Raw genomic sequence first — 12,383 nt, forward strand, 5'->3', positions numbered from 1 at the left:
AAAAACACAACTCATTATAAGGAAAAATGCATCATAAACAGCAGGATCTTACCAAACCGTGCCATAAATCATGTGCAATGTACCCGTGCTGCCAGATTATGGCTGATCACTGCGCAGATCGCATTTCATGTTCCTTATTGTACATGATAGTAAGAGTTAGGCTACGTTCACATTTGCGGCTAGCGCCGCAGCGTCGGGCGCCGCAGCGGCGCCGCATGCATCATGCGCCCCTATATTTAACATGGGGGCGCATGGACATGCGGTGCACTTGCTTTTTGCGCCGCATGCGTCCCTGCGGCGCCCGCGTCGGGGCGCAGAGGACGCAGCAAGTTGCATTTTTGCTGCGTCCAAAATCAATGGAAAAAAGGACGCATGCGGCGCAAAAAGCAGCGTTGTGCATGTGTTCACATTTGCGCTGTGCGTTGCGGCGGCGACGCTGCGGCGCACACCGCAAATGTGAACGTAGCCTTAATCCTCTGCAGTAAGGGGGACAGGCGGAGCGATCGCCTCCTGTCATGCCGGTCACTGCCGAGCGAACCTCTGTCGGATGTAGTATTAGATCCCATTCGTAAAGGTGGCACTTACCAGATACTCCCCCGGCCACGTGGATTCCCATTGTGACTCCAATTCCGAAAGATAAATTAATGCTCAGGTATTGTCCGAATGCGTTCTTACCGAGAACCACCTGCGCCACTGCTCCCAAACCGAACGTCTGAGAAGATGGACAGAAGCAGTCATTAAATAATCCCAATCGCAAACAAAAGACCTCCAAATCTACTAAGAGCAAATTAGTTCCCCTGTTTTCCATATTTGGCTCAGGGTCGTTATTAGATTAAGGGCTCGCTCACATTCGCATTTAACAAATAGCTCCGATGTTGCACCTGAAAAGTTGGACAAGTGGAATCCGTATGGTTCACTGTATGTCGAGTGTGCGTTTTTTTCCCTCCTGTAGCATCCATATGACATGCATACTCAATGCGTTATTAATATTTTCTTTTACATAAGTAATTCTCTATGTAACCTAAAGCTAGTTTACAAACTAATAAAGCAATCGTATATATAGATCGATATTAGATATACACCGTGATAGATGTCCTGTATAGATATTTAATGTCACAAGCCACCTACATAAAAAAACTTTAGTGTTTAGTCTGGTTTAACCAAATAAATAAAAATGTTGTGGGTTCCCCTTATTTTTGATAACCAGTCAAGGTAAAGCAGACAGCTATGGTCTTATTTTATCAGCTAGCCTCTAGCTCTACCCTCTCCTAGTGTATCCTACCCTGTAGACTGTGAGGGTCCCCTCTCCCTCTGTAGTTTTGTGTGCCTTGTTTTGCTCATGTTTATTGTACTTGTCTATTATTACCCCTTCTACGTGTAAAGCACCATGGAATAAATGGTGCTATAAAAATGAATAATAATAATAATAATCAGGCTAGGAAGTTCCCTGGTTATTGGGCCCTTCCCAGCCTAAAAATACCAACCGACAACCAACCCCAGAATTGGCGCAACACATGAGACCTGGCAACTTTGAGCATTGTGATTACTATCCGGTTCCTGTGAGTAGCAGTCACTTTATTGCTTTTAACACTCGCCAGAGCCAGATTCGAGGGACGTGGACTACGGCAGAGCATTTTGGGTAATAAATTGATGAACGTTGTAATTTATTTTATTTCTGACTTTTTATGGGGTTTTTTTCAGGTATCCTTTTCTGAATGACTTTGGATTTGGTGGATTACTTCCGACATGCAGGGGATTTTTGTTTTTTGAAAAATTGGTAAACGAGGGATAGTGCATGTTTTTTGTTTTTTTTGGATTACTGGGTTTGCTATAGAGGTGTCACATATCCATTACTAACCCCAGAGGTTGATGAGAGCGGTGATTTTTGATAAATCACAGCTACCATTACCCCAAACTACCATTACCCCAATTGCCACTGCACCATGGCAGCTGAGAAGAGCCTGGCAAATCGCCAGATCTCATGTGATGCACCAATTCTGGGGGATTGTATTTTTAGGCTGGGAAGGGCCCAATAACCATGGACCTACCCAGCCTGATGATATAGACCTGCAGCTGTCTGCTTTACTTTGGCTGGTTATGAAAAAATAGAGGGAACTCTACGTGATTTATCAATTATTTAATAGGTAAAATAAAGCTAAGACACCCTTAAGTGCCACATGAAAGGCACTAAAGGGTGCAAGTTTATTATAAGTAGTGGGCTTGTGACTTTAAATGTCTACAGGACCTCTATTATATCTTTTCCATATTATCATCCATCTCTCCATTCTTATGGTTCTTGCTGTGAATTTACTGTACTGGGCTGATGAAAGGTTTTCTTTGAGATGTGTGCATAAAAATCAGGCGGCATACGCTTGGTCCATGTGCAGTCTGATTTTTTTATTTTTTTTTTCTTCTTGCGCCCATATACTTGCATGGGCGGGTCTCATCCGATATTCGCAGTTAACCCCAAGATGCTGCAATTATTTTTGTTTCCCCTCAGTACAATTAGAGCTGAGGAAAAACTTGCAGATGATCGCCGACTCATTTAATAACACAGGGTGCAATGCGATGTTTTCTCGCATTGCACTTCTCCGTATTATACGCCAGTGTAAGCGAGACCTAATTTTGAAAACATCCAATGTCCTAGCTTCATGTTTCTTCATGAATAGATGAGAAGTAATTTATAAGGGCTTTCTCGTTCTTTCCCTGGTTAGGATCCCCCTCTATTTAGCAGAATGGCACTGAGCGACCCAGATGTCCATGAATTACATTGATTGCCATGGTCATCGTGTAATGTTACATTTCCCCTGTAGAGGCCGCTACATTTATGTCTTAATATGGTTGATTGCAGAGGGTTAAAGAAGCTTGACCAGCAAAGATCAGCTGATCACCAATCGAAATTTTGCCGGTCCTATAGCGCTGGAGTCCTGTTCATCATTCACTTGTATGGGGGTTAAACCACAGTACCCAGTAGAAGCCAATAAACAAAGTACTGTACTACTCCATACATTGGTCATGTCCAGTCGTCAAACCCTTCTGATCTTATTTTGATGACCTAGACAGCCCCTGGCCACTAGAGCAATCTGCATAGGCTTTCACTTCAGGTTTTCTGCAGCTTACTTGCTAGCTTTGCTGTATAGACTGGGACAGTATGAGTGGAGTCATCACAAATCATCATTAAACGTAGGAAAGTTAATGATGGCTATGTTGTACTGTTGGAAGACAGATACAAGTGAGATGTTACTGGTTTCTCGCTGGGACTGAAGAGGTAAATTACATTGTCAATTGCCTCCCACGTATTTCAGCTGCCATAAAGCACTCGCACCATCCTGCACTGCCAATATAGACAGTATGGGAAGGAGACGTGTACTCAGGGTGACAAATAGATACATGAATAAGGCTGCCCACCTACAAATTTAAAGGGTCATTCACATCTTCAGATATGGATATTTATTTATTTTACTCATTTATATAGCACCATTAATTCCGCAGCGCTTTGCATACTTTATCGGCACTGTTCCCGATGAGGCTCACAATCTAGATTACCTATGAGTATGTCTTTGGAATGTGGGAGGAAACCGGAGAACCCAGAGGAAACCCACGCAAACACGGGGAGAACATACAAACTCCTTGCAGATGTTGTCCTTGGTGGGATTTGAGCTCAGGATCCCAGCACTACAAGGCTACTGTGCTAACCACTGTGCTGACATTGTTGGATAATGCTTGTAAAAACAAAAACAGCTGCGTATTTTAATAAGCTGTAAATTGTAAATGTTCTTGAGTTACTAACACTTTTTTCTTTTGTTTACAGTTTGTTTCTTTGGATACTGGCCACCGCTGATGTCTAGCTTGTAAGCACTTTGCTGAAGCTGGATGTGATTGGAAGGTAATCGCGCACTCCTGCGATCTTGGACAGTGCTTACAAGCTCAATAGAAAACAGCTGGTAAGCACTGTGCATGTTCTGATGTTTAGCAGCGGTGGTCAGTCTCCAAGGTAACGAGTTTTAAACAAGATAAAATCCCTTTAAAAGGTTCTTCCCATGTGGATCATTGATAGAATATTGATAGGAATAATATAATAATAGTAATCTGTATTTTTATAGCGCCAACTTAGTCTGCAACACTTCACAATTTTAGAGGGGATTTGTACAGACAATAAAGGCATTACAGAATAAACATAACTCCGGTATCAAAAGGAGTGAGGGCCCTGCTGCTCACAAGCTACAATCTATGAGGAAATATGGGAGACATAAAAGATAAATGGTAAAATGTGCTTATATTATACAATACAGCCATAATATACTTAATAGGGTAATCACATAACACTGCATGAACCGGTCACCAGCCAGTATGTGTACAGTACAGACACAGAGGGCATGGGTGGGTGAACAGATGCTATGAGGGTCCTGATTTTGCAGAAACTTTGTATGGGCCAAAAGGGGAGAATTAGATAAGTGAGGTGGGGCAATAGGCCAATCTAAAGAAATGCGTTTTTAGGCCAAGCTTGAAACTGTGGGTATTGGGAATTAATCGAATTGCCCTTGGCACAATATTCAAGAAGTCTTGGAGACAGGAGTGGGAGGTTGTGATTATTGAGGATTTTAGTTTTAAGTCATCATTAACAGAATAAAGGTCAGAGTAGGGTGGTATACTGAGACGAGGGAGGAGATATAGATTGGTGCTGACCCCCAAAGGGCTTTGTGGGTGACAGTGATAAGTTTATATTGAACTCTGTATTGGATGGGCAACCAGTGCAATGACTGGCATAGGTAAGAGGCATCGGTGTAATGGTTGTCGAGGAATATGATCCCGGCAGCTGCATTCAGGACAGATTGAAGAGGGAGAGATTAGTAAGAAGGACACCAATTAGTAGAGAGTTACAATAGTGCAGACGAGAATGAATGAGAGCAGTAAGGGGTTTTGCTGAGTCAAAGGTAAGAAAAGGTCTAATTCTAGATATATTTTTGAGGTATAGGGAATATGAGCGAGTAATCGGATGTAGGGTGTGAAGGAAAGCTCTGAATCGAAGATGACACCAAGACAGCGGGCATGTTGCTGGGGAGTAACACATGGAAGTGTCAATATCAGGCATAGGCAGATTAGTGGAGGGCGCAAACACAAGCAGTTCTGTTTTTGACAGATTCAGTTTTGGATAGAGGGAGGACATAATGTTAGAGACTATGGAAATACAGTCACTGGTACTTTGTAGTAAGGCAGGGGGTGATGTCAGGAGATGATGTGTATAATTGGGAGTCATCAGCATAGAGCTAGTACTGAAAACTGATGGTTTGTCCAATAGAGGTGATATATTTAAGAAGAAGAGGAGTGGGCCTAGAACTGATCCTTGAGGAACCCCGACACTAAGGCCTCTTTCACACTTCCGTCTTTCTGCTTACGTCGCAATCCGTTGATTTTTGAAAATGCAGGATCCTGCAATAAAATTTGCAGGATCCTACATTTTCCCATAGACTTGTATTGCCGACGGATCGCAACGTATGGCCACACGTTGCGTCCGTCGTGCACTGGATGCGTCGGATTTTGAAAAACTTTCAAGGGAATGTTTTTCTGTACGTCGCATCCAGTGTTTCAGACTGTGTATGCCCAGCAGGAAATATCGCTCTCACGTTCTTTCGTGCTCGGCAACGCAGACGGAAGTGTGAAAGCAAACACTTCCGTCGGTACATCGCGCCAACGCTTCTTGACAGCCCCATACTGACGAAGTGTGAAAGAAGCCTAAGGGGAAAAGGAGAGGAGGAGGAGCCAGCAAAAGACACAGTGAAGAAGAGGTCAAAGAGGTAGGAGGAGACCAATGTCCTTGAGACTGATAGAGGGGATCATAGTGAGGAGGAGCTGGTCAGTGACAGTGTTGAATTCTACAGAGATACCCAGGAGAATCAGCATGGAGTAGTGACCATTGGCTTTAGCTGTTAGTAGATCATTAGAGACTTTAGTGAGGGCAGTTTCAGTGGAATGTAACAAGTGGAAAGCTGATTGTAAAGAATCAAAAAGAGCGTTATCTGAGATGGCAGATTAGACGGGAGTGGACCAAGCATTCCAGGAGTTTAGAGATGAAGGGAAAATTGGAGACAGGTCTGTAGTTAGCAGAACAGTTCTGGTCAAGGTGTTACGCCGCCGCCGCCACCCGCTTCCTCCTGCTATACTTACCTGTCCTCGGCGTCCCGGCGCGGCTCTGCTGCTGCGGCGTCCCTCCTCCAGCGCTCGCTCCCAGCGTCAGCTGATCGTCGGGTGCGCGCGCACACCTCTAGCCTCTTTCTAAACGCTGTCTGCCCTGTCCACTCTATGATCTTGGAGGACTCTCTCCACCCGGAAGTAAGCTCTAGCGCTACTATTTCTTCCTGTCTGCTCCTTGCCTCTGTGCCTGATGATCACTTGTGCTTCACAAGTGCTCCTGGTCGCACGTACTCTCTGTGCATCTTTTTGTCCTCTGATCTCATGCTCTGTTGTTTGTTTTTTCCTGCAGTTCCTGTGTCAGTCTGTGGCGTCGGCTCCTGAAGTTCCAGTCTCGTCGCTGTTCCTGTGTTTCCAGCTCTCCTTGTGTCTCTAGCGGTACCGTGTTCCTTCTAGTCCCCGTCTCCCTGCGGTCCTCCTGTGTCCTTCCCTCTACCCCCGGGTCCAGGCTCTCTTCTCCAGTCCTTTTCTCTCATTTTCCGCTTCTCTCTTCCTCCTTGGTCCTCCAGCTTCCGCGGCGATAGTCCCTCACGCTCCTGCCCCTAACACTCCCTGTATAGGGGGTGGTCTACCTGGTCAGCTCGTCCGTGAAGGGATCGTCGTCACGGTCTCAGAGGGTCCACCTATTTTTTCCAGAGATTTCTCACACAAGGGATGTTTTTTTAAGTAATGGATATATGCTGGCGTGTTTATATAAGAAAGGAAAAAATGCCAGATGAGAGGGAGAGAAAGAATATTTTAGCTAAGTGACTGGTGACAGCAGGGAAAGGACTGGAGGAGATGTGAGGGAATAGGGTCACTGGTGCAGGTAGTAGGGTGAGAAGATTCAAGGACCCTGGTCACTTTTTCTTGCGTCACTGGTTCAAAGACAGAAAGTGAGCAAAATGCAGTGCAGGAGGCAGTCAAATGCATAACATTAGGGGATTGAGAGAATATTTCCTGTCGGATATGGTCAATTTTTTCTTTAAAATAGTTGGTTAGATCATCAGCGCTGAGGTCGATGGTTGGGGCCTGTACTGTTTGAGGAGAGAGTGAAAAGTGTCAGAGTCGTTTAGGATTATTGGATAGTGAGGTGATGAGGGTGTGTTGAAGTAGGTTTGTTTGGAGAGGTGAAGGTCAGAGTTGTATGTTTTAAGCATAAACTTATAATAGATGAAATCTTCAGTCAGACTGGATTTTCTTAACAGACATTTGGAGCACCGCTGTAGATAATGCGCTTACAGCGTGTTCCAAGGTTGATTCCTTCTATGCCGAGTTCTGCCAAATGTAGGAGGTACAGTTTCATCCAGGGCAATGTCTCCTTATAATGTTTTAGTGTAGAGTCAGGACATGAGAGGGAGGAGATTGGGGCCAATAATGACTGCTACTTCCTAAATTTCTGGGTGTTCATGGCACGTATATTTCTATATGTGTGGAAAGTGGGAGTGTCCTGAGCGATGTGACACTTCTTGACAGAGAATGAAATAAGGTTGTGGTCGGAGAGCAGAAGAGGGGAGTCAGTGAAGTCATACACTGAACAGAGTCGGGAGAAGACCAGGTCCAGGGTATGCCCGTCTTCATGTGTATGAGAGTTAGTAACCTGTGAAAGGCTGAAGGAGGTAGTTGGCAATAAAAGATGAGCGGCAGATGGGGAGAGGGGGTCGCCAATGGGGATGTTAGTCCCCTATGATGAGCGTGGGGATGTCACAGGATAAGAACGTGTGGAAGCCAGGAAGCAAAGTGATCAAGGAACTGATGGGAGGAACCCAGAGGGCGATACATGACCGCAACTCGCAAGAAGAAAGGATGGTAGAGTCTGACAGTGTGGACCTCAAAGAGCCAGAAGGTTAAGGAAATCTGAAAGCAAAAAGTCATGGATGTAGGAGAGTTTTTTACACGCTGACCATGTGTTCCAAAGGGCATAACTAAAAGAGACAGAAGGCATGCAAGGAATATTAATGAGATTAGCAGGGTTTCTGAGTGTAGCAGGAACGAGTTAGTCTAATTATTACCAGAAGGGCCGGGATTAGGAGCGATGTCTCCTGCGACTAAGAGAAGGAAACTAGAAAGCATGAGCAGATGGTTGAGTGATTTATGAGAGCATCTCTTGTGTTGTATGGTGGGAATGAATGGATCTGTGTGGTTTAACATTGTGATGAGTGCTGTACATAGGAGAAGAGAGGAGAGGGGCTGATATGGATGGAGTGTGCAGAGTTTGTGAGAGGGCGGTAGATGTGAGTGATTGCAGCAGCCAGAACATAAATAGCACAAATATATATGGTGAGTGCTCTTTGCAAATGAGAAGACCTGAAAGCAAGTTTATTTCTGTGTCTTGCATGTATTACCTGTCTCCTGCCCTGTCCAGCTGCCGTGACTAACTTTGCTAGCATTTAGAAAAATATGGCACTTGGATAAAATCTGCATAAATGCCATAAATATGCTATAGTTATGCCATAAATGTTACAGATTGGAATAGCCCTTGAAAAACACATCAAATGAATCAAACTAAAAGACGTTCCCTTTAAAGGGTTGTATTCCTAAAACAGCAATTATCTCATCCATATTCATAAGATAGGAGGTAGCTTGTCGAGCTTTGTTTTTGGCTATATCCAGCAGTTCTATAGAGAATGAATGAAGCGGAGGTTAAGCATGTAAACATCCGCCCCTTTCAGGACTTTCTATTTTGGGATTAACACTTTAAGTACGTCCAAGTCCTTTTTCCTGCTCTGAGCAAAAATCTTGAGTACCTTGAGACTGACAACTAGACTGTCAGACAGGACAGAATATTTGCACAGTTCAAACTTGATTTTTGGGACAAATTGCACCTTTGTGTCAAATTGAAATATCTGACACGAGACAGTGTAACCACCCCCATACGATCTTCCAACATACATTTCTGATGTTTTTTATCACAATCCACAAGTGACAAGCAGAGTTCTTCGCTCGTACAGAATATGTTCTGCCGGCCATCGCTGATACTTCTTTTTTTCTGCAAACCTTTTATTTGCTTGTTCACCTGATGGAGCAGACGACAGCACTCCGAGACCTAGAGAAGAGCTAATGAGCGCTATGTAAAATATAGGTAAATACAAATCATGTCCCAGCAGGGAAAGCAGGTCATAACAAGGGTAAAATATTGACATTTAATGAAGAAAAATGCCAGGAAATGACACATCTTGGGGAAAGGTTAATGGACTTAATCACAGGAGATAAAGCAAAACTCCAAATACATTGTGTAGCCCTGTGACATTTGCTCTTCAGTTGTACAAACCTCAAGTGCGCTAATACTATAGGTGTAAAGTGATCAAATTGGAGCTGCAAATTAGGTGTTTTTTTCCCTCTCTCTTCTTTTTCACTGTACTTTTGTGAATGTGTCTTAAAGGGAACCTGTCAGTACATTTTTATGGAGCGCAGGCTAGGGCCGTGGGGTACTCGGGCCAGGTCTGGCGGTACTTAAAGGGGTGGTCACAGTGGCAATGACCCGGTCCGTGGTCCTGGGCGTCCAGTCAAAAGGGGATGAGTGGAAGTGGAGAATAAAGTCTATAAAGGATAATTTGTGATGCCACCTGTGGTATTCGGCCAGGGATGGCCAGCGCTGCTTGAAGGGGTCCACTGGGCAGATGGAGTTGCAGCAGAGTTGGTATAGCTCCCCACAGGTAGAGCTTAGCCCCCAGGGCTACCGGTACAGTTAGTGAGAGGGATGATTGACTGAGGGCGCAGGAAATAATTGAAGGACACAGGGATAGCAGTTTCCTTTACCTTTTACTGATGAAAATGCAGATACAGACCAGGGTACAGGTAGTAGGTGGTGATAGGGTCCGGGCAGCCTGGAATCAACTTGGGATCCACTAACCAGGTGGGTTCAGAGGCCTTTCTTCTGCGCTTTGTACTCTGACCCTTGCTGCCTGAAGCTCTGCACAAGTCCTCTCAGTGTCTGTACTTCCAACCCATATGGCTGACAGCCTGAGCCTGTCTTGGGCACTGCCTTCTCACTGGCAGCCCCAGGCTCCTGACTCGCTGTGTTGCCTTGGGATGTCAGTTGGGGCCAGGAGGCTTGGAATCTCCTGCCCTCTGGGTTCGGTGGCTCAGTATGCAATCCTCTTACCACCACGGACTCCGGACGCTTTATCTTGGGGTGAGCCCAATCGCAGCTCCAGACCCCAGGTTCCTCTCTCTTGCTTCATTTCCCTTCAGTGTCTCACACTACACTCACTAACCCCTCCTCCAGACCAGAACTTATAGGGAAGCTACCCTGAAACCGGGTTTAGAGCTGCTCCCCCTTCTGGTCTGAAGTTAGGAAGGTGTTGTATGTCTGTATTACCTGATTAGGGAATCCCTCCTTGTGTCCAGGCATGACGTCGCCCCCCCGTGAGGATGGCAATGCCATTGTGGCAACTGGATGCCTGGGGTGCCACATTTACATATGCAATTAGTGGTTTGGCTGTGTAGGCTCTTCTCCCCCAATAAAATCGATGCCTCTTTTGCAGAGTTCTGATGTGCCAGTTATGAGAAATCTAGTGTAGAAGTTGCATGCAAATCGGGCATGTCGCTGGAGGCCTGTCACTGACCTTGGTAGAAGCAGTCTACAGTCTGTATAAGTCTTTTTTTCTGTGTAAGTAATTTATTTTCTATATTTTATAGTTAAATGATTCTTGTACTTTCAGACAGCTTGATCTCATTTAATGTGATAAATAGACAATCAACAAATTATTTTATTTAAAGGGCTTGTCCAAGAATTTAACATCCTTAAGATAGGTCAGTAATGTCTGATCGGTGGGGGTACGACACCTGGCACCCCCCACCAACCAGTTCCCATTGGAACTGCTCAGATGTAGAGCTGCCTCGCCCCGTAGACTGAATAGAGGTCACGGTTGGGTGCTGCACGTCCACGCCCTACTGATTTGAATAAAAGTTATGAGGCGTGCGGACGGCACTAGGCTATATTAATACAGACTTTTTCTTTAAGTTAGCACCGGAGTTCGTTTGGTCTCATGTAGTAAGTAAAATCGCAGGCATAAACGGGGGTGCTCAACATGAAATAGCGGTAAATGTCCATAGATACTAAAAAGAAATGTGGCACTCACCCCAATGCGCTGCTGAGTTAATGTCCTTTATTCATTTTTAAGATAAAACAAACGTCATGCGGAGAGGCGGCTGGGGTCGGGAGACGGTGTGAGGAGGAAAGGAGAGGACGACGGCCGTTTCGCGCCGATGCGCTTCCACGGGTCCACAGGACCCGTGGAAGCGCATCGGCGCGAAACGGCCGTCGTCCTCTCCTTTCCTCCTCACACCGTCTCCCGACCCCAGCCGCCTCTCCGCATGACGTTTGTTTTATCTTAAAAATGAATAAAGGACATTAACTCAGCAGCGCATTGGGGTGAGTGCCACATTTCTTTTTAGTATCTATGGACATCTACTGATTTGAATAGGGGAAAATGTGCAGTACCTGGCCATGTCCACTATACAGCTGACAGAGCTGTGCTGTGCAGCTCCACAACCGAGCAATACCAATGGGAACGGCTGATCAGCAGGTGTGCCGGTTATCACACTCCTACTGCACAGACAGTGATGACTCATCCTAAGGATAGGCCATCAGTGTTAAAATTTTGGACAACCCTTTTAATAAGTATGTTGTATTTCCCCAAAAAAAATTCCCTCCAAAGTGCTGACCACTAGATATTTTCCTTCTATGTAACTTGCTGCCCACTGCCTGTTGTCAGGTATAATCCATCTCCAGCAGCAGAGACATGTAGAAGGATTATAGAATGTGGAGGCGGAGCTTCGCTCTGCTCCTGCTTTCCTATTTGTCAAACTGCATACAGGTGTAACAGAGAGAGGCGGGATTACAGTTCAGAGCAGGCTAGCCATTGGAGAATGCAGGGGCAGGCATTCTGCATGTGCAGCCGGTTCAGGGACACTTGGAGGAGGATTGACGGCTGGTTGCTACCATTGGGGGAGGTGTTTCTGCATATGCTGATTATGTCCAATCAGACCTACCGATACTAGACAGTGCAGGAACACACCCCTTTGACAGTTTGAATTGTAACACCCATTGTTTATAATTGTAGGAGTGATATAAGAGGGGCTGCACAATGTGGAATGATGGGATCAGTGTTTCGGAATGGTTTCATGCAGCATAGAAATATTTACTAAATGAGACCTGTCAGGAGCGTGTCTGCTCCGCTGTAATAATCACCGCTCTGGCTTATTTTGTA

At 45.2% G+C, this 12,383-nt stretch overlaps 1 protein-coding gene across 1 annotated transcript in view; it reads right to left on the reverse strand.

Moving 5' to 3' along the window:
* LOC143805225 (aquaporin-7-like) overlaps positions 1-12,383 on the reverse strand; it is a 45,052-nt gene that overhangs the window by 12,585 nt on the left and 20,084 nt on the right. Inside the window, exon 2 of the mRNA XM_077284232.1 lies at positions 586-712. Within this exon, the coding sequence (XP_077140347.1) occupies positions 586-712 (127 nt within the window). The remainder of the gene's footprint in view (positions 1-585; positions 713-12,383) is intronic.

The sequence above is a fragment of the Ranitomeya variabilis genome, chromosome 1 (assembly GCF_051348905.1).
Source record: "Ranitomeya variabilis isolate aRanVar5 chromosome 1, aRanVar5.hap1, whole genome shotgun sequence".
NCBI classification, from domain to species: Eukaryota; Metazoa; Chordata; class Amphibia; order Anura; family Dendrobatidae; genus Ranitomeya; species Ranitomeya variabilis.